General features: G+C 36.4%; 1 protein-coding gene across 1 annotated transcript; it reads left to right on the top strand.

Moving 5' to 3' along the window:
- Positions 1–1812: 1812 nt before the first annotated feature.
- Positions 1813–14896, top strand: XKR6 (XK related 6). Its single transcript, XM_015813772.2, has 3 exons — positions 1813–1839; positions 10004–10217; positions 13932–14896. The coding sequence occupies exons 1-3, from the start codon at positions 1813–1815 to the stop codon at positions 14894–14896; spliced, it is 1206 nt and encodes a 401-aa protein (XP_015669258.2).
- Positions 14897–20493: the final 5597 nt, after the last annotated feature.

Below are 20493 nucleotides of genomic sequence, written 5' to 3'. Positions count from 1 at the left end.
TCTAGATTGGATTTCTCTTTGTTAGACTTCTATCTGTTACTTCTTGTGGAACCCTGAGGTGCTTTGGAGATTAGGTTGACCCCCTTCTCTCTGTGACAGCCCCTCAAATATTGGAAGACTGCTAGCATGTCACCTCTGTTAGATTAGACATTCCCCAGGACTCCTAGATCCCTTTCACAGTTTCTACTGTTGAGCCAGGTACCACTTATTCTATACCTGTGCATTTGGTTTTTCTTGCCTAAGTAAAAACCTTCCTTTTCTCACCACTGAATTGCATTTTGATGGATACGGCCCAGTGTTCAAGTCTGCCAAAATCCTTCTGCATCTTGAGCCTATCTTCTATTCCCCCCAGCTTTGTGTTGTCTGCAAATTTGATAACTTAGCTTTCTATCTCTTCATCTAAATCATTTAAGAAGATGTTGAAGAGGACTGGGACTAAGACAAAACCTTGTGGCATCCCACTGCATGGTTCCCTGTAATTCTATTGAGGATTACATGTTGAGTGCAGAAGGTTGGACTAGAAGACCTCCAAGGTCCCTTCCAACTCTGTTATTCTATTTTTCTGTTATCTTAGCATATGAATTGGGCTATCATCTTCTTAAGCAATGAAATGGTTTTTTTGGTTTGGGCAGGAAATGATATGCAAACACAGTGCTTGTCTTTACCTGAGTTATGGTTTTAAACAACTTTTAATTATCATTATTATTGTTATTTATTGTTTTAAAGTTTACTAGGTTTTAACATTTGTAAGCTGCTCAAAGTCACCTCTAGACAGGATGGGCAGCACACAAATCTAATAAAATAAATAAATAAATAAACTCAATCAGTGTTTTATTGACACTGAAAAAGTATATCTTTTTATCACATCAGAAAATCACTACTAATAATGATTTTAATTTTAACTACAGTTTTAAAAATGAGTTCAAAATTTGCTTGAGAAATCAGAAAAAAGTCTTAACCTGATAATGGAAAGATTATAAAATTAGCAGCAAATGAGCTTCTCTAGTATGAATAGCCAAATTTGTCAATTTTGATTTTGCTTTACTTCTTTTTTTTAACATTATTTATTTCATCCTATAACTATTTTAGTTTGCGGAGCTTTAAATGTCCATGTAGCATTAATATGCACATTTATGCAGGCACTTTTCCCTACTAGGCATTTTTGTGCTTAATTTTCCTAATTTATATATTTCTTGCTCACAGTTTGTCCTTAATATAATGCATTTTGTATGCATTTTAAAATACAGGAATGTATTATCACTGCATTCTGGTTTGCACATAGAATGAGATATGTAATTTGAGTAAATTACACAACCAAATTCTCTGCAGTCTGCATCCCAGTGACAAGGTGCTGCTACTAGAAAAATACATCCCTCCGAAGAAAGGATTCTGAGAATAACCTCATGATCCAGGAAACTCTATGCGTTAGAAAGTTATGTGGTCCCAAAATTGCATTCTTCTAGATTGCCAGGATACATATATTTGAGGTTTACATGGGAGTTTGCTCATATATCCTGAGGATAGAGTAATGTTGGTGGCACCAAAGACTAAAATAAATCTACTGTTGATCTACTTTGTGGCAGGGTATTCTTGGATCAATATCTATGGCTTGGTATACCCATTTATCAATGCACTGTGCTTGTTACTTGAACTCTGAGGTTACCATTACTCCCATCCCTGTTGGTAGAAACCACCATGGGAACTTGGAGAAGAAAGATGATAAATAATTCCAGTGCCCTCTAGTGGATTTCAAAAAACTGATTCTAGTAGCCTTCAGTCTTAAAAATTCAGTAGTATTTTTTTTTTGCTCAAATGGAAGCTGATCTACATATCCTACAGATGGATTCTTTTCTAGTGCATCTCTAACACACTTTGTAGCTGTTGGGACTGACGTTGCTGTTTTTGGAGGCAGGAAGTCAGACAGGAAGGAAAGAAGGAGGGTAATTTAAGGCAAAAGATCCAAACTGGGCAGCATAAATAAAATATCCAAAATGCTGTTTGGTTGATTCTATTATTCTTATGAACAGCAATTTGGCAAGATTAATATCTTGTCTGGAGCAGTGAAAGTACTGACCCAATTAATGGGAGTGATCAGTGGGACGGGCCTTGAAGTGCAGCTTAAATTGAATGAAATCAAGAGGTAGAGCCGAACAGAAATTATTCCTTTAAGTTATACTGTATATATAAATAGGTAAAAACAAGATGAGAGAGCACAAAAAGAAAATAATACCATCCCAGATTGTAAAAAAAATATTTTTCTGTTTAGAATTGTTCTGAAATAGGATAGCTTCCAATTCTAATAAAATAAAAATTAGTTGCAGAAAGTAATCAGAGGACTAAACAGATGATTCAGCAGAGAGAAAGATAAGTATTTGTGATTTTCTTAAATGTATTTTTAATAAATGTATAAGGAACATCTATCTATCCTGATATTCTATCAACGTATTTGCACCTTTTTATATAGCCAGTGCTATGTTGCTGGTTGACCATTCGAATGATGTGTAGCAAATAGCACAGTAGATAGAAGTAACAAGAAGTATGGATTGAAAAAATAATGTATCATAGACAAAGTTAGACAAGGAAAATAGACTGAATTATTGCAAGATGTACATGTATAGTAAAACACTAACACAAATACATGACCCTGTATATCTGGATAGACTATTTATTAAAAAAGGGAAGAGATGGACAGGTTTTAAGATGTACAACTGCTGGTTCAAAAGTAGTGTGTAGTGTATGGCCCATTATTTATTATGAGGAATGAAAGTTTGTCAACAGAAGCCAAAGTGACTTCCTATACGAATGTACTTCTGCCTACTTTATTACAGGAGAATCAGAGATGAATTTGTCAGGGGGAAAAAATGAAAACAGATTGAATGCAGTTAGAATTAAGAGGTATGGAGATGTAGTTAAACAAGAAGACATAGGTCAAGAAAGAAGGATGAATGAAGATGGATTGAATCTAAATTTAAAGAAAAGGGGCAATAGTTTAAATGATTTAGGGATGTAATGAAAGTAAGGATAGTTTGCAAGGATAGAAAGCTAAAGTTAGCTACTTTTCTTTTAACTCATGCTTTAATTTCTTTTGCTTTTTATTCTTTACTCTCTTTCTGTATTTTGTATAACACTGTTTATCCTGAAAAGAAATATCATGACAGGTATGTATGTATGTACATATGTATGTATGTAATTTGTGTGGCTGCCCATCTCAACAAGTGACTCTGGGCAGCAAGCAAATTTTTTAAAAAAATAAAACAATTATAATAATGCAAAAATTAAAATACACAGCAGTCAAAAAATAAATCATTCACCATGATCACTAAAATAACTAAGAAAAAGGTCCCTGTACACACTTTCCTCTTTTTTAACAAATAAAATAAATTGATCAACCAACCAGAGTATATTGGAGTTGAGGAATGAAACTCTTCCTACTGCTAGGCGGCTAAATCTCTTTGAAATCGCTTATTACTAACAAGATTAAGTTTTTGCCTGGAAGTATAGCAACTACAACTTCCTTCTAATGCTGGTTTGATATTTCTCAACTGATTTCCCCAGTCAACTTTTCAAATCTAAGAAAGGCATACCAGTTTGACTCTTGTGAACAGGGAGAAGAATTTTACATATGCTCAGAGAAATTCAGGATTAGTTGCCACACTTTCATTAAATAAGGGCAGCTACATTAGTTGGAAGCATTGATACAGTTTTGTCAGAACTGCATTTAGCTTCCTGCATACTGGACAAGAGTTCTCTTTCTCCTTACTGCCTTATTTGAAACTCTTGTGCAGTTTTGCCTCTTGCATTGAATGTGAACCAATCCACTTGAGTTTACAGATACATTTGTCAAGCCAAGTCTAGACACTCTGCAAACATTTGTTCCGGGACACAAACATTTGCCATTTACTGCAAACTGCTGAGGAACAAGGTTAGCTAACATTTAGAATCACATTAGCTAAACTCAAGTTAATCACCCATTAATTAATCCAAGTGCAAACGGAGACAGAAAAAAAAACTGCTTAAAAAAACCCTAAAGAAGGGAACAACACATGGAGTAGGAAGAGAAGGGAATGTGTTGATACAGTCCTCAAGCAGAGGAGGACTATACCACTTCTAGCCAAAACAAAGAACATTCTGCTCTAGCTCTTTTCATGCTGTATGCAGTTACAAAACTTGAACAACTATGTGAAATGTCAGGTGTTTATCTCTTTTTGCCCTTTCACCCTTGCTCCATTTTCTGACAATCCATATTTCTACTTTTGTTTGAAAGGTGCTGTAGTCACTGAGAAACTGATGATGGGGAAATGTTTCCATGGTTTGTACAGGAGTTAGCTCAAGATTTCTGAACTCTAATGGAGAAGTCATAGAGAAACTTCTCTGAAAAAGCATAGAAAGTAGAAACCAGGAAAATTCCCTTCCGGGTTTATTTTTATTTCCTAAGCAAATGTAACATTTATGAAAAGAGGAAATTGGCATTAGTTGGGGTTTACTGGGTTAAGGGGAAAGAGAAACATTTGCCCTATGTGCAGTTTCTGTTTGCTTTTTCTCTTGGTGAGAAAGATCCCCCTTTTAATGTGTAATGAATCAATTAAGTCATCAGAATGATTAACACAACCACAATTTTAATTTTACAAAATATTACTTTGCAGATTATACACTTTTGGAAATGATGGCTAAAGTAACTGGAAGTGCTTTGAACACTGAAAGGTGTTTTAGGCCAGTATTTCCCATGTGTTTAGCAACTTTAAGAGGTATGGACTCTCAGAAATCCCCAGCCAGGATTGTTTAAAGTTCACACATCTTAAAGTTGTACAGTAGAGAAACACTACTTTAGATGAAAAATAAGGACTTTTTTTTCTTCCTACATACCCGCCATGCTTTAAAATCTGTTCTTGCCTGCTCTGTTCACCTGGACATAACTAGTTTGGGTTTGAGCTCATTCTGCCAACTGTTTTCCATGTCAGGGCTGGCCCAGATGTAAATGAGGGCACTTCTGATTATTGCTGGAAAAGAAGTTATTCTGTATTTGTTTCTAATAAATCCCATTCAGTCTGACAAAAGAGAAGTGTTAGAAATTCATTCAGATAATAACATTATACAGAAATTCTTGGGGATGGAATAAGGTATTCTTGCATTTAGTCACAAGATGGTTAACAATTATATTTTTCTCTAATTAAAATATTCTCCATTCATCTTTGAGCTGGCAAAAAACTCAATGTGAAATTTGCTGTTTCTACTGCCAGTTCCTCTCATACCTCTTTTTGCTTGTTTCAGATCACTTCAATCGTTTGACTTCAGGTTTCAAAACCCTTAACTTTGCTCTTAGAGGATATCAGAATAAGAGAGGAGACTGCTTCAATCCTGAGGCAGCTAAAGATGACTTAACTCTGTCTCATTCATGGACTGGAGATGAGATAATGGCAACATGGAAAAAATGTTGCCAGGGCATGCTGATGCCATGGTTAGGTTCAGGTAGGGACAGGCCCTCTGCTCTATCATTAATTATAATTAAACTCCAGGGAATCACATCATGAGTGAATATTTATCATAGTTCTGTTTTTTATAGTGGTGCTATTATCTACACTTAGAGGTAACTCTTATTTTGTGTGAGATATTATTGGAGAATGTATTCATCTAGTGTTTCTCCTGAAAAACATGGTGAATTTTCAAACAAATATTTGGGCCATGACCAGCTTCAATTTGTGCAATGGTTCCTTCCACTTTATACTGGACCATCCAATGCTGAAGAGTAGTAAAACTAAAGTGGCTATGTCATTCTCCCAGTGTGCTTCCTGTTCTCTTCCAGACATCCCTTTATTCCTTCAGACTTCATGTTGCTATACCCATTCCTGAGTCAGATTAGGACTTTGCTTTTTTACTGAAGGCTTCCAAGCATCTCTGCCCACTCATTCTGTTCACAGGCTTCCACCTTCTTTCTCCATATGTCTCCTGACACCCCTGAAGTAGCTTTTTAACTCAGATGCTGCTTGCAGTTCACCATCTCTAGATTTATTCTCCTGGCTGCATATTTTTTTTTCCAGCTCTGGCCCAGTCTTTTAGCTCATTGCAAACTTTGCTTTCTATAGCTATTATCTTGCAAAGATTCTTGGATCAAGTCTCAAAATACATTTACATTTTAGAGATTGACATCACACTTCCAGGTACTTAATTGTTCCCTAACTATGGAGAAAGGTTCTCTAGATGATGAAGATTGGTCTTGTTCCCTATTTCTGTTCAGGCAACCATGGTGCCCCAAACACTTGAAGACGTCAAACGTGGTTGACAGCTCTGCAAATATAATTATCTTTATCCAATTTGATTTATACTTCAGCTGTACCAAGAGAGAGTCAAATGAATTTGTTCAGAGGTGTAAATCTGGCATTCATTGGCGTCTATTTACTGTAACGGAAACCTGTGACTATGGAGCATTTACACTTCAAAGAAAGCTGCAACTGCATGCTGAGAAACCCACTAGCATATAGTTTTGCTACTTTTTTTGCCAATATTTTGCACTCTTCTACAACCATCAACTACAATCTCCCCCCCTTCCCCCCCATCGAAATAATCAAGGCAATGTTTTGCTTCTTGCTTGCTTGTTCAATCTTGTATGCGGCCATATTTCAGAACAACTCCTGGTGTTTAGCAACAGAACAATACAATAAAACATCCACAATAAATTAATAATTAAGTAATTAAATGAAAACATCTACAATAATAGTAATAATAATTAAAACCATAAATAAAAGCCAGATCATTGTAATACAACAGGCAAAAACATCTTCTAGGCCCCTGAAAGTTCAGTGAAAGAGCTTTGTCTTTATCATCTTCCAGAATCTGATCAAGAATGGAGCAGATACTGTTCCACAATATCGGGATTGTAATGGAGGAGCCTCCTGGTCTGAGTCTCCCTTATTTCGTGAAAATGAGGAAACATAAAGTTTCTCTTAGGGTAAGATATTGGATGAGAATCAGTTGGTCTAGTGCAGTGTTTCTCAACCTTGACAATTTTAAGGCATGTGGACTTCAACTCTCAGAATTCCACAGCCAGCAATGCTGGCTGTGGAATTCTGGGAGTTGAAGTCCACATGCCTTAAAATTGTCAAGGTTGAGAAACACTGGTCTAGTGACTAAGGCATCAGGCTAGAAACCAGGAGACCATGAATTTCAGTCCCGCCTTAGGTGTAAAGGAAGTTGGATAATCTTGGGCCAGCCACTTTCTCTCAGTCCTAGAAAAGAGGCAGTGGCAAACCAGTTCTGAAAAACCTTGCCAAGAAAACTGCAGGAGATATCCAGACAATCTCCAAGAATCAGACACAATTGAACAAAAGAAGAAGAAAACAATATCTATCGGACAGGCTGATGCCAGTCGATGAATACTTTAAAGTTACTTTGAATTATATCAGAAAATCTATTAGCAATCAATTTAGGTGTAGTATCTTCTTGAGGTCTAATGCAAGCTAGTAAATAACCTGGTTCTTAGTTTTCTCCAATGATACACAGTTAACTAGTTGGGATGCAAAGTGGATAGATATTAATATATAGATTTACAAAGATTTACAAAGGCTGACACATTTGCAAAGAAATGCACATTTACTTAGCCATCTATTTATATCCTACAGGCTGAACTTGGGCAAAGTGGCTTAATTATATGACTAAAAGGATATAATTGAATTAAAAAACACCACTACTATATGGTAAAAACACTGATGTTATCTAAACTATCTGGGCAATGGGGTCTATACCTTATTCTTACTCAGAGTAGAATAATAATAATATTGATTTATTAAACTTGCATGCTGCCCAACTCTGGGCAGCTCACAACAATAAAACAAATAAATGACAATAAAACATGAAAAAGAAAAGAAAAAACCTAAAATCATAGCCTTTCTTTGCCTTCAGTGATGACACTGGGGTTAATGGAAGAGCTAATATGCACTGTGATGAAATTATGATCACAATGTCAACTCTAATTCACAAAGATCTTAAGGTGAAATGGGGATTTCAATTTTTTTAAAAAATATTTTTTCTGTGCAGTCTAGGAGCAATTGCTTTTTACACAAAGGGTTAAAAAGAAGTGGGAATTATAGGGTTGAAATAAGGGGTCCTTGGTGCTGAGCTTGGTTGTTTTCTTGCAAATGTTTCATTACCCAAACTAGGTAATATCATCAGTGCTAGCATAGACTAATACTGATGATGTAACCTACTTTCAGTAATGAAAGGTCTGCAAGAAAACAACCAAGCTCAGAGAGCACCAAGGACCCCTCAGAAGTGGGAATTCTTCTGATATTTCCTCCCTGCTACTTTTACAGTGAGATCATTTTTTAAAAAAATTGTAATGTGAAAATGGAATAGAAAGTAGAATCCTGTTTTTACCCAAGGTATAGGTTTACAACCTAAATATCAAATTTTGTATAATAAGAGCATATTGCCACCTAGTGTCAAACCTAAGTCACTTCTTGCTCATTCTTTTAGAAAAAAACAAGGTTTCCAGGCCATCCTGCTTCATTCAGAGTTGACCTTGTTTTGCTGCTATTACTATCGCTATTGTACAAGTCAGGATGAAATTTTTGAGCTTCATCAAAACCATCTTACCATACATGAAAGACAACCATCCTTTTCATAGTTGAAAATAAGAACGTAATAATTTGCTTTTAACAGGATGTCTGTCCATTTATACCACAGTTATACCATTTGTCTGAAATGGTATAGGGTTTTCTGCCTGAGCAGGGGGTTGGACTAGAAGACTCCAAGGTCCCTTCCAACTCTACTACTACTACTACTACTACTACTACTACTACTACTACTACTACTACTACTACTACTACTATTATTTGTTCACTCTGATTGCTGGTGGTTCTCTGAGAGAGATTGCAAAGCATACATTCTACCATGGAACAATGGCCCCTCCTAAAGTTCTGATAGTGTGACACAGCTGCTCTATCCCAGTCCTCTAATCAAGTTATCTGCTTATTAATTTTATTACATATATTAAGGCCACACAATCCAAAAGAGTGGCTGAATGGGTACCAATCCTCACATTGTATATTGAAGAAAGCTTTTATGTATTACTTTCATTCTTTCTGCAATCATTTATTTTCTGAAGTAAGAGGCATCGGTCAACTAACCAGAATTGTCCTTTTATTCATTTATATACAGCACATTTTTCCATTCTTAATTTATGCATGATTTATGGAGTTAACGCCATCTCCTAAGAAAATGACGACACCACTAACCTTGAATGAATTAAACAACCCATTTGTTTAGGCCAATACACTGAGCATTATCAATGTGTTTGAACTTTGGTGTTGGAGAATTTTTTTTTAAGAATATTGCTTTGGATGCTGACAACACGGTTGCAAGCTATAAGTACTTGAAATCAATCAAGTTGTAAGAAAGAAATGAATATGATGATACTGAGGTGTAATTGCCAGACATATTAAATAGATGAAAATGCTATAGTGCTAACCTGACTATGTATATAAGTCAGCCAACAATATTCATAGTACAGTCTTATATAATGTATGAATACCCAAAAATGCTCCAGTTAGATGACTTACTTCAAGTAAGACTATGTAGATTTGCCCTCATTATTATTACAGTACGACAGTCAGTTTGAAAGATTTTGATAAAATAAGCAACTGTTCCTCTTTAATTGACCTATAAGAATTATTCCCCATATTAAAAAAGTATTTGTATTTTTTTCCATTTTAGAGAAGGAACTCCATTCTGATCACTGGAGAACAAGAAATACTGCTTCAAATTGATTCTTTGTTGCAATACATTACCTGCATCCTTCCCAAACAAGGAACTATGCTAAATGTTTTCATTTAAGAAAATGTAAGAAAATTCAGTACATAGAACAAAGAAGTAATATCTCTGACTGTACAGTTTAGAAGAATGATAAACCTAAATGGAAAACATGGGGGCTAGGGGGAGACACAATGAACTGATATGGATGAAGGAATTACCTTTCACCTGATCCTCTCACCACATCATATTTTGTCCATACTTTTCTCCTGTCTCCAGATATATCCGAACCATGTATCTGGGGATCCAAAGCCAGAGGCAAAAGGAACACCAGCGGCGCTTTTACTGGGCTATGATGTATGAGTATGCAGATGTCAACATGCTGCGCCTCTTAGAGACCTTTCTCGAGAGCGCCCCACAATTGGTGCTACAACTCTGCATAATGATCCAGAAGAACCGTGCAGAAGCTTTACCGTGTAAGTGATGTGACTGGTGCTCCTCATTTTGGAACAGTTTGGCACATGTTTGAATTTCTCACCCAGGTGGAAGGTGGCAATCAAGAGCAATTCCCCCAACTGAAAAGAATATCTGTACTTTAGGGTAGAATTGTGGAGTCCTTGGTGCTCTCTGAACTTGGATGATTGCTTGCAGACATTTCATTATCCAACTAGAAAACATCATTGGTGCATGGCCCTGATGGTTAGTAGTTGGGTAATGAAATGTCTGCTAGCAAACAAGCTCAGAAAGCACCAAGAACTCCACAATTCCCCCAACCCTGTACTTCCCTAAGATTAAAGAAGGTATAGCACAGAATTTCTGAAAGCTAAAAGGTATTTCCTAAGAAGGTCTATGAGAAGGCTTCCATTCCTGCTTTTGCAGAATTTCAGTTTACTTTCCCCTGCTTGCCTTGCAGTGAATATCCTTGTGAAACATTAGAGAGGAAGTTAGGTGTCTAGCATTTGCTTTTTCATTACTACATATTGATTTTCCAAGAAGGAAAATCATATGGTTTCCTTCTTGGAAAATTTCCTAGAAAACCACAATCAAAGTGATTTAACAATAATAGTGCCATTTCAACAATGGAATTTTCTTTTGCACATAAATTATTGTATATAAATTTGGAAGAAGGTAATAGTATAAAGTAAATAGAATCGGAAGAATTCTAACCAGATACAGTACAATGAGAAAGAAAAATTTGTAATAAATGGCCATTAATAATGACTGGTAAAGCACTATCTCTCTTGCCCATAGTTTGCCTTGGCATAGATAAGTGATCAGTTCAGTCCCCTGGCAAGAGCAGTCCCGTACTTGCTGGATAAAGAGATGAGGGAAAAGGAGGGAAGGAGGACAGGAGGCAGAAGAGAAGAAGAAAGAGAAGAAAAGTATTAAAAAGAGAATATAAAATATTCTAACACCCTGTCCTTAGCTTCAGCCTTTGATTAAGTCTGAAGGAATGGAAACTCAGCAATTCACTTCTTCTAGCATAACACATCCCATTCCCATGATTTTGTTTATAAAATAAGTCTTGGCAGAGAACAGGATTTAACCCCATTCCGTTAATCCTGGACTTTCTTCTACAAACTCATGGAAAATTCTGATTCCGAAATAACTGCTGATGTGGCACAACTATTTTTTCACTATGTTTTAAAAGGACTTGAAGAATTCACAAACTCTAAAGAACTGTGAGCTAAGCTAGCTTCTAACCACAGACCCCGAGGCCTTTGATTTAGGCAGAAAAGAAATCTCTGACAATTTCTTATTTTTCACTTTTTGCAATGGATATCTAATTAAATGTTTTTCAGTTTTCTGAATTTAGATCACTATTTCTCAAACTTGATAAGTTTAAGATGTGTGGACCTCAACTCTCAGAATTCCCCAAGCAGTGCTGCCTGGGTAATTCTGGGAGCTGAAGTTGACACAGTCTGAGAAGTACTGGTCTAGATAGTGCCAGCAAGCATAGAATGAAATTATGTTTGTTTTCTTTCTCTCCTTCCCTCTCTTCTCTTTCTCAGATACACACAGAGATATATACACACATACAAGCATATACTAGGAGGACATGTTTATCTGCTATTTCAATTTCTTGTTATTGTTCTAAACTGGAGAAGCAATACTATTATCTCATATGGGATCATGTCATAAGCTTTGAAGCATTCTAGTGTCCTTACCCCTAAGACATCTTAAGAGCTCTCAGGGTCTTTATTTCTGCTTTATCCACTGTTTGGAGAGAATTAACTCAGCAGAAGTTTAATCTTCCCTAATAACCCCTAGAACAACCAGAAACACTCAGTGGACCAAGGCATTTTCAGAGAGGAGATGAAAGTGTTAAGATGGCACCTGAAAAGAGAGTGGGGCTTCACTCACATCATCACAATTGCCATTTTGATTTTTTGACACCTGCCCCCCACTAAAGATGCCCCTCCAGTGAATGATAGGAAGGCAATATACTGTTGTTAGGCATCTTTGGCTGGCATCTTCAGAAGCAAGGTGGTCTGCTATACAGACCAAAGGCAGCTGAGCAGGATTGACTGGGGTCCTGCCTTTATAGCCAGATGTCCTGACTTCCCAATCAAATGTTATAGTCCATAGTCAGGATGATACCTGTAAAAGACAGACTAGACTGTCGAGATAGAGGAAAGAGGTGGAGAGGTCAGGATCAGTTATCTTTAAGAGACCAACTATAAGCTTGTTGTTAAAAGGTGATAACTCAGCAGCAGAGCATTAAAACTGAATAAATTAATGACCTAAACTCTGAAATTTACCCACTTTGTTGTGGAGAGATCACAATAGAATAGCACTTTGTATATTTTCATGATTCTCTAATTCCCTTTTAAAATAAACTATTGTAACCTGTGGCTAGTGGACAAAACTACACTAGTGCCACTTTCAAAGATTTCTTATCAATCATGAATCAGAATATAAACTAAGCTGAGACACCTATCCGAGAACACATGTAATGACAGAACACAGAGAAGATTTTGGGCCTATTTTGTGCACAGATGAATTCAGTGAGTGTCCCTCAATAGCAGGATTTCAAACAAGAGTAGAAAAAGTTCACAATTCACTTTTTTTCTGGACAACTTTAATTCATGAAATTAGAAATCATAGTCACTTAGGCTATTATCTAACAAAATGAAATTCAATGTAGAGAAAAGCAAGGTTTTACACTTAGGCAAGAAAAATCAAATGTACATGTACAGATTACTGGCTCAAAAGCAGTAATTGTGAGAGGGATCTTGGAGTCCTAGGGGACAATCACTTAAATATGAGCCAGCAGTGTGCAGCAGCATCCAAAAAAGCCAACAGAAACAGAGGGATAGAATCAAAATCACGTGATGTATTAGTACTGCTTTATAAAGCCTTAGTAAGACCACACTTAGAATACTGCATTCAGTTTTGGTCAACTTATCAGCGACTCTGGAAAGAGTGCTGATAAGTTGTGTTAAGTCTAGTGAAAACAAAGACTGGGGGTGACATGATAGCAGTGTTCCATATTTGAGGGGTTGCCACAAAGATAAGGGGGTCAACCTATTTTCCAAAGCACCAGAAGGCAAAAGAAGAAACAATGGATGGAAACTAATCAAAAAGAGAAGCAACCTACAACTAAGAAGAAATTTCCTAACAGTGAGAACCATTAATCAATGGAACGGGTTGCCTTCAGAAGTTGTGGATGCTCCATCAATGGAGGCTTTTAAGAAAAGACTGGACAGCCATGTGTGGAATGGTATAGGGTCTCCTGCCTGAGCAGGGGGATTGTACTAGAAGACCTCCAAGGTCCCGTCCAACTCTGTTATTCTTTTATTCATTACCTGCTTACAGAGAGGCTATTAGCAATTTAAGAATTAAGTCCTTTTATTGATAGGCAATGAGATCCATCATCATAAATCATAACTGCATGTAAATTATAGTTGCTGCTTCTGTAGGTGATAAAATTATGCAAATGGTAGTCAGTATTTATTACAGGTGGGATCATGTTTATGCTTATTTGTCTCTCTCTGTCTCTCTCTCTCTCTCTCTTTCTCTCTCTCTCTCTCTCTCTCTCTCTTCCTCCTCTAGATCTTTTTCGCTAACCTGACTCGCATTATAATCATGTTTCACACCTGCCCCTCAAGAGGATGATGTAAGCAACTGCGTCCTTTCTCCTGTGTCTCCAGTTTAACTCTGTGGATTTGTGTGTGTTCTCCCGGCAGGTGTATCCTCTGTGGCCTCCCTGATGTCCCTGGCTTGGGTGCTAGCCTCCTATCACAAGCTTCTCCGGGACTCTAGGGATGATAAGAAGAGCATGAGTTATAGAGGAGCCCTTATCCATCTCTTCTGGCGTCTCTTCACCATCTCATCCAGAGTTATCTCTTTTGCCCTCTTTGCTTCCATCTTCCAGCTCTATTTTGGGATCTTTGTCGTGGTCCACTGGTGCGCCATGGCCTTCTGGATCATCCATGGTGGGACAGATTTCTGCATGTCTAAATGGGAAGAGATTCTCTTCAACATGGTGGTAGGGATTGTGTACATTTTTTGCTGGTTTAATGTCAAGGAAGGGCGGACCCGATACCGAATGTTTGCCTATTACACCATAGTCTTGACAGAGAATGCTGCCTTGACGCTCCTTTGGTATTGTTACAGAGATCCCGACACTACTGACTCATATGCTGTGCCAGCGCTTTGTTGTGTCTTTCTTAGCTTTGCTGCTGGGATAGCGCTGATGCTCTTATATTACGGCATCCTGCATCCCATGGGGCCGAGAGCTAAGATTTTTGCCAGCTCCTGTTGCGCCGAGCTGCTCTGGGGCATTCCTTTGCCCCCTGACATTGAACCCATGGCTCCTCAAACCCCTGGGTATAGGGTGGCCCAGGCTACGCCACCCAGAGCGGCCACGGAGCAACAGGAGGAACTCACAGCTGACACATGCTTACCAGTTTTCCAAGTGAGAGCTATGGTGCCATCAACTCCGTCTGGGAGACCATTCCACCCAGAAGGCCCTCTCATTAAGATAGACATCCCAAGAAAGAGATACCCAGCTTGGGATGCTCATTTTGTAGACCGAAGGTTGAGAAGGACTATAAACATTCTCCAGTATGTCACCCCCACCGCTGTAGGCATTAGGTATAGAGATGGACCTCTCTTGTATGAATTGCTACAGTATGAATCTTCACTTTAAAAGCTCCTTTAAATGCAAATGCCCCTACACACACACACATACACACACACACACACAACACACACACAAACAGACACACAGATACATGCACACTATTGCAAATAAACACCCACCTATTAAAAGAGGGATTTCATGGGCGGGGGTGGGGGGGAGAGGTGGGTTAACTGTTTATGGTCAAGACAGTTCTGAAATAACCTTCCAATAAGTTTTCTTTCTGGTTGCTGTATGTATTTAAAGGAAAGAGAGATCCTCTATGTTTTATAAGTAAAAACGAAATGGAAAGGTTTTCTTTTGTTTTTTACACATAGGAGAAAACAAGAACAACAACACAAACCAACCAGTATTGCAAACTTCCACGATTCAGAGGTTGGAGAAAAATTAATTACTTCACCTCTGAGTTTTATATCTTACACCAAGTGTAGGACATTATTATAGGGATTGGTGCTGATTGAAAATAATAATACTAATAATAAAAAATAAAACAAACAAACAAAAAAACCTACAACTGCCTTATGCCCTTAGGTGCTGAGTTTCATTATGTACTGTCACCTTCCTCATGCAAAATGTTTGATTATTTTAATGACATATAAATAAATAGCTAGATATAGTGACACACACACACATAGGTGTATGTATGTGTTTATACATAATAAGAAATTGTACAAAAGAATCAGGTAAAAAGGAAATGCCATTGGTTTAGTTAGATTGGCACAACACGGGTGAAAATGATTACCCTCCCACCCCCTAGTGAAGGAAATGCCAAGCTAAGTTTGAAGAGGGTTCATGGCTGTGTTTTGATTGGCATAAAAGTTACTTTAATTTGATATATTTAAGTTCCACTTCCTCATGCCATTTTGAATGAGACTGTACATTAACTGCATAGTCTCTGCTATAGAAAAAAGGGGGTGATTCTTTATGATTCACTATATTAAGCTTGAATCTCAGGGTATAATCCTCTTTTTCCCCCCCAAAAAAAGCAATGAAAACCCAGATTTTGACTTGCATCTGTTGTACAATGACCCAACGATTAGCATGGATCAGAAGCACAAAAATGTCCCTTCTGGCATAGAGTCTGCCCAGTTCATTGAAATGGGAGATGTTAAAAAAAAGTCCATGCGCAAAGCTGCTTATTTCCATTGAATTGAATAGGGAAAGCATTATATCCATTTACCTATTTTCTTGTCTGAAAAAGTTGAACCAAGATGCAAGTCTCCAAAATCAAGTTATTTCATTGGTTTTCAATGCAATTGTCATTGGTATCTTTAAACTTTAAAGCATAACTGGTCTATTTGATTTCTTGGAACACCTTTTAGATCACCTTTAATTTTAAACTAAGTACCAAAAACAAGCATGAGAGAAAAGAAGTAGTATTTGAAGGAATTTATAAAGTATTTTAAAATTCCATAACAATTTCTCTCCTCCCCTCTCCCAATCATTTTCAGTCTTAATAAAACTCAGCATAGTAGCAAAAAGAAAGTCCATTTAAAGGAACATGCTTTGATTGGAAATTGGGCTTCTGACTACAGGCATCATTTTAAGGCTACAAAGAGGGATATATGAATTGAATTTGCAATGATGCAGCTTGTTTTTGTGTGAGCCTTAAAGTGATCTTATGGCATTCTCTGGTTTGTTTATGTTTTTCTATTTTCTAAGGAAAAAAGGAAAACACAAAAAATGAAAATGGAGGATTGAATCTCTGTATGGAAATAACTCATTACTGATGTGTTTCTGGTGAAAATTTGGTGCTTAATATTTCTATTGTTTCTATAGTTGTCATGATTTAGCCAAGAATCATTTGACTCTAATAGCATTTCTGGGGAACTACAAACACAGACTTGTTCTGATGGTGTCCTCCGCTGAATGTATGTAGAAAAGAAACCACCATCCAAACAACAAGAGGACAGATTAGTATAGAATTTCAACCTCAACGTTTCAGATACCTGCTCACAGGAAAACTCTACAGCTAGACTCTGCATAAACCATTTGATGTCCGAAGGTTAACATTTTGCTTATTTTCTTCTTTGGCTCTCAGCTGGAATAGCAGACTGTGTACAATATTTCCATTCATGAATTGCTTTGTTAAAATTATTTTTCTCTTGTCTAGGGCATCTAAGATTTCAGGCTCTTGTCACCAATACAGAGGGACAAAAAGGGAACAAGTGAACCATCCAAGACCAATGCCAGTTTTGGGGTATGGGTGAAAATGTAAAAAAATGGCATAGCGATCCAAGCCAAATAGGTATCTTCAGAATAGAAATCCAACAAGGGAGAATGGGTGGAATCTAAACTGGTGGAAGCATTTGAAAAAGTCATACTAATTGTATATTTTAAGCTGAAAGTTCTTTTCACCTGAATATACCTGACAGTAACAGATTTTGCAGTGATGCAGGCATTGTTATCATTATTATTACCAATATGCTTCAGAAAAGGGTTGAGGATTTATTAGGGTAAACTCCAAATGCACAAAAGTCTTATTATTTTAAAAAAAACCAAATGTTTACTAGTCTCAGGGCAATTAATAATTCTTTTAGACTTAGCAACTCTGGGCTTCTTACTGAAATTTGTCGTATGGCTATCTTTTTATCCACTGTCATATTTTTCATTTTTTCCTATTTACTGAGGATAGTCTTATTTCAAGCATCCTGTTTTTAATAAAACACTGTATTAATTTTTTATTGGAGGGCACATACTAAAATTGAAATTCTATGCCCCTACCCAGAACCCTGGCTGTTTAAATATACGTAACAGATACCTTCTTGTATTTATTTATTTAAGAAAATTTGTATGGCTGCCTACCCACTCACTCTCAGTGACCCTCAGTGACTGAGAAATTAGAGAAAATATTTTCGCACAGGCAAAAAATGCAAAGAATTACAAAATGTTTGAGTCAACATAATAACACTATCACTATTAGCAATCCTAATTTAATAATGAACAGGGTTTCCCTTTCTGACTTTTTCCCCATAGAAATGAAAAATGGTAGACTCACGCAATATTTCACCTGTAAAATTAAAAATGAAGGGTTTTGGTAGAAGTACTCATTATGTGTAAAGAATTCTACAAATGATTTGTCTGTAACAAAATGCTTCCACTGTTCTATTTTTAAATTTCCCCTCCATTACATCTACATCCAAATAATAAATAGCAAATAAGACTGACAAAATTTTCCATGCAGCAAGTTTATTTAAATAAACCTGATTATTAAGGCATTTTCTTTTTAGGATATAGTATTGAAGAGAAATTAAAGGAATAGAGAAGAAAGTGCAAATATGTCTGAAATATGCAGCAGTGCTTCAATTCTCAAATAGAGTAGTATAGAATATGTGTTTATATCAAACAGTTCCAATGTAATATCCTTTACTTCATGCTATCAACCATAATAGTACATTCTTCTACATAGAGATGAATCACTCTATTGATTGACTAATTTATCATAATAAAAGTAGTCCAGCCTTTTCATAGTCATTATGGGATTGTGCTTTGTTAGAATTAGAATTAGATAGCAACTACCATCTGAAACCAGCTAAACATTAAAAAAATGAAAACAAATTCAATGAACAGAAAAATCTTCATATCATGGACTTCAGTTTTCTACTACTACAAGTAATGCATCATATTAACAAAGGTCTCCTTGTCATGACAATTATTGATCTAGAAGGCTTCAGATAATTCTCTATATATACTTTTCTCCTTTTTGCACATTCTTTAATTATCATCCCCCATCCCAAGACAAATACTTCTAAATTGAAAATAGTATAGGAGAGTAAGTCACTGATTTGGTTATTTTCTGGCTGCAGGGAGAAAAGCATTCAGCATGGGATATCATCTTTATTTGGCGCTACAGAGGCCACAAGACTTTCTTGCCAAAATACAAAGGATAGAGGGCTCTCTCCAGTATTCAGTTTCAAAATGAGCCTGTGATCCAAAGAAAAAATAGTACTAAATAAAACAAACCCTCAGAAGAAGTAGTAACATTACCTTCCAATAAATGGCTGTTTTGTGATTAGCTAGGCCCACCTTGGCAGCCATTTTAGGATTAAGCATGATAGTCCTTGTAGCAGCTTGTTTGTCAGAATAGCCACAATTTTTCACAATTGGTCACCTATTCCAAGGAATTGTTTACTATGGGAAAGCAATTCCTTTAGTTTCTCAGCAATAAATATAATTCCCACTCTCCCTTGAAACTGCAGGGCAAAATATCTCATTTATTGTTCCCATGACATTGTTTGAGTTGGATATAGTCAGATAGGATTAATGTCAGATTAAGACTAGGAAGACTCAGGATCAAATGCTTATATTCTTATGAAATTGACTGAATGACATTATAATAGTTATCTTCTCTTGGCCTAACATATTAAAAACAGTTTTAAAGATCATATAGTGTTGGGGGTGGGTGGAAAAATGGATACTTGGCTCTGAGATCCTTGAAGAATCTTAGAATATAAATGTAATAAATTATCCATCCAGGAACATAGCACTCCTCTGCTACTAATTAAAGCAGTCATAATTTTATTCAGGCTTCTATATGGAAGCTTATAAAAAAGAAGTGATTGCTATAATGAAGAGCAAAGAGTTTCCATCCTTCTGCTTGTATCAAATCCAAAACGCTTCTTCCATTTCAAAGCTTGTTTGGCCCACATATATCTCTGTTAACTTTTAGTTCTATGTGTAATTGAAAGGTAAGATATACACTTAATAAATCAATAATGAATTCTAATTATGACATTTCATCATTCTGGAAACTCACCAAAGTCTGAGTTAAAACTTTAAAGTGTGCTTCAGTTGTATGCAGGATAAAATACCAGAAATAGATCCTTATTAAATCCCTTAAATGATCGTGGGTCACTAGTTCTTAGTCCACCTCACAGAATTATTGTTGAGAAAAAGAAGCTTGCTCTTGAAAAAAAAATATAGAAATTAGTGCTATCCTTTATGTTCCCTTTTTGGTTTCTTTTGTTTGTTATTTTTATGTTTGGTTAGTTGATTTGGTTTTGTTTGTTTCTTTATGGTCTATTGAATTTTACATTTTAAATTGATCTTTTTGATTACATTTTATACTTAAGTGGTCAGCATGGCATTGAAATATGCATTAAAATAATTTAAATTAAAATAATTTAAATAGATTATGATTGATATAACTGGAAAATAAATAAATAAATTGATTTTTTTTTCTTCTTCTTCTATTCTTTGGGACAAAAAAACAGGTATGGTTCCTCTCCACCCCACTTTAGGCTAATCAGTTAAGCTGAGCATTGATGGAGAGTTAACATTGTATATCTGAAATTCTTCAGTTTCTGCTCAGAGACATTTTAATCTCCACTCTCCTTTTACTTATGGCAGCAATATCTATTAACATTGTTTTTAGCGTGTTCAGATTGTTACTCTTTTAATTTTATTCCCAACCATGCTATGGGAAAGAGCAGGCATGAAGACAGTATTGAATAAGTCACAGCTATCTAATATAATTGATGAACAAATAGAGATCTGGAGCTACTCTCCTATACTTAAAAACTTCACTTTGAGCTGATTATCGCTTTTGCAGACCTCTATCTCACCCCTATATCAAAGAATACTGATAGAGACCAGGGCTTTTTTTC

This window comes from Protobothrops mucrosquamatus, unplaced genomic scaffold (assembly GCF_001527695.2).
Source record: "Protobothrops mucrosquamatus isolate PMUCROS unplaced genomic scaffold, P.Mucros_1.0 scaffold193, whole genome shotgun sequence".
In the NCBI taxonomy this organism is placed as follows: Eukaryota; Metazoa; Chordata; class Lepidosauria; order Squamata; family Viperidae; genus Protobothrops; species Protobothrops mucrosquamatus.
The sequence above is the reverse complement of the archived record's forward strand: the minus strand, read 5'-3'. Positions and strand labels throughout refer to the sequence as shown.

Coding starts and splice junctions, on each gene's coding strand:
- XKR6 (XM_015813772.2), top strand. CDS start 1,813: ATGGAAGCTGATCTACATATCCTACAG. Junction 1,840..10,003: donor CTGATCTACATATCCTACAG/ATGGATTCTTTT, acceptor TTTTGTCCATAC/TTTTCTCCTGTCTCCAGATA. Junction 10,218..13,931: donor CCGTGCAGAAGCTTTACCGT/GTAAGTGATGTG, acceptor TTCTCCCGGCAG/GTGTATCCTCTGTGGCCTCC.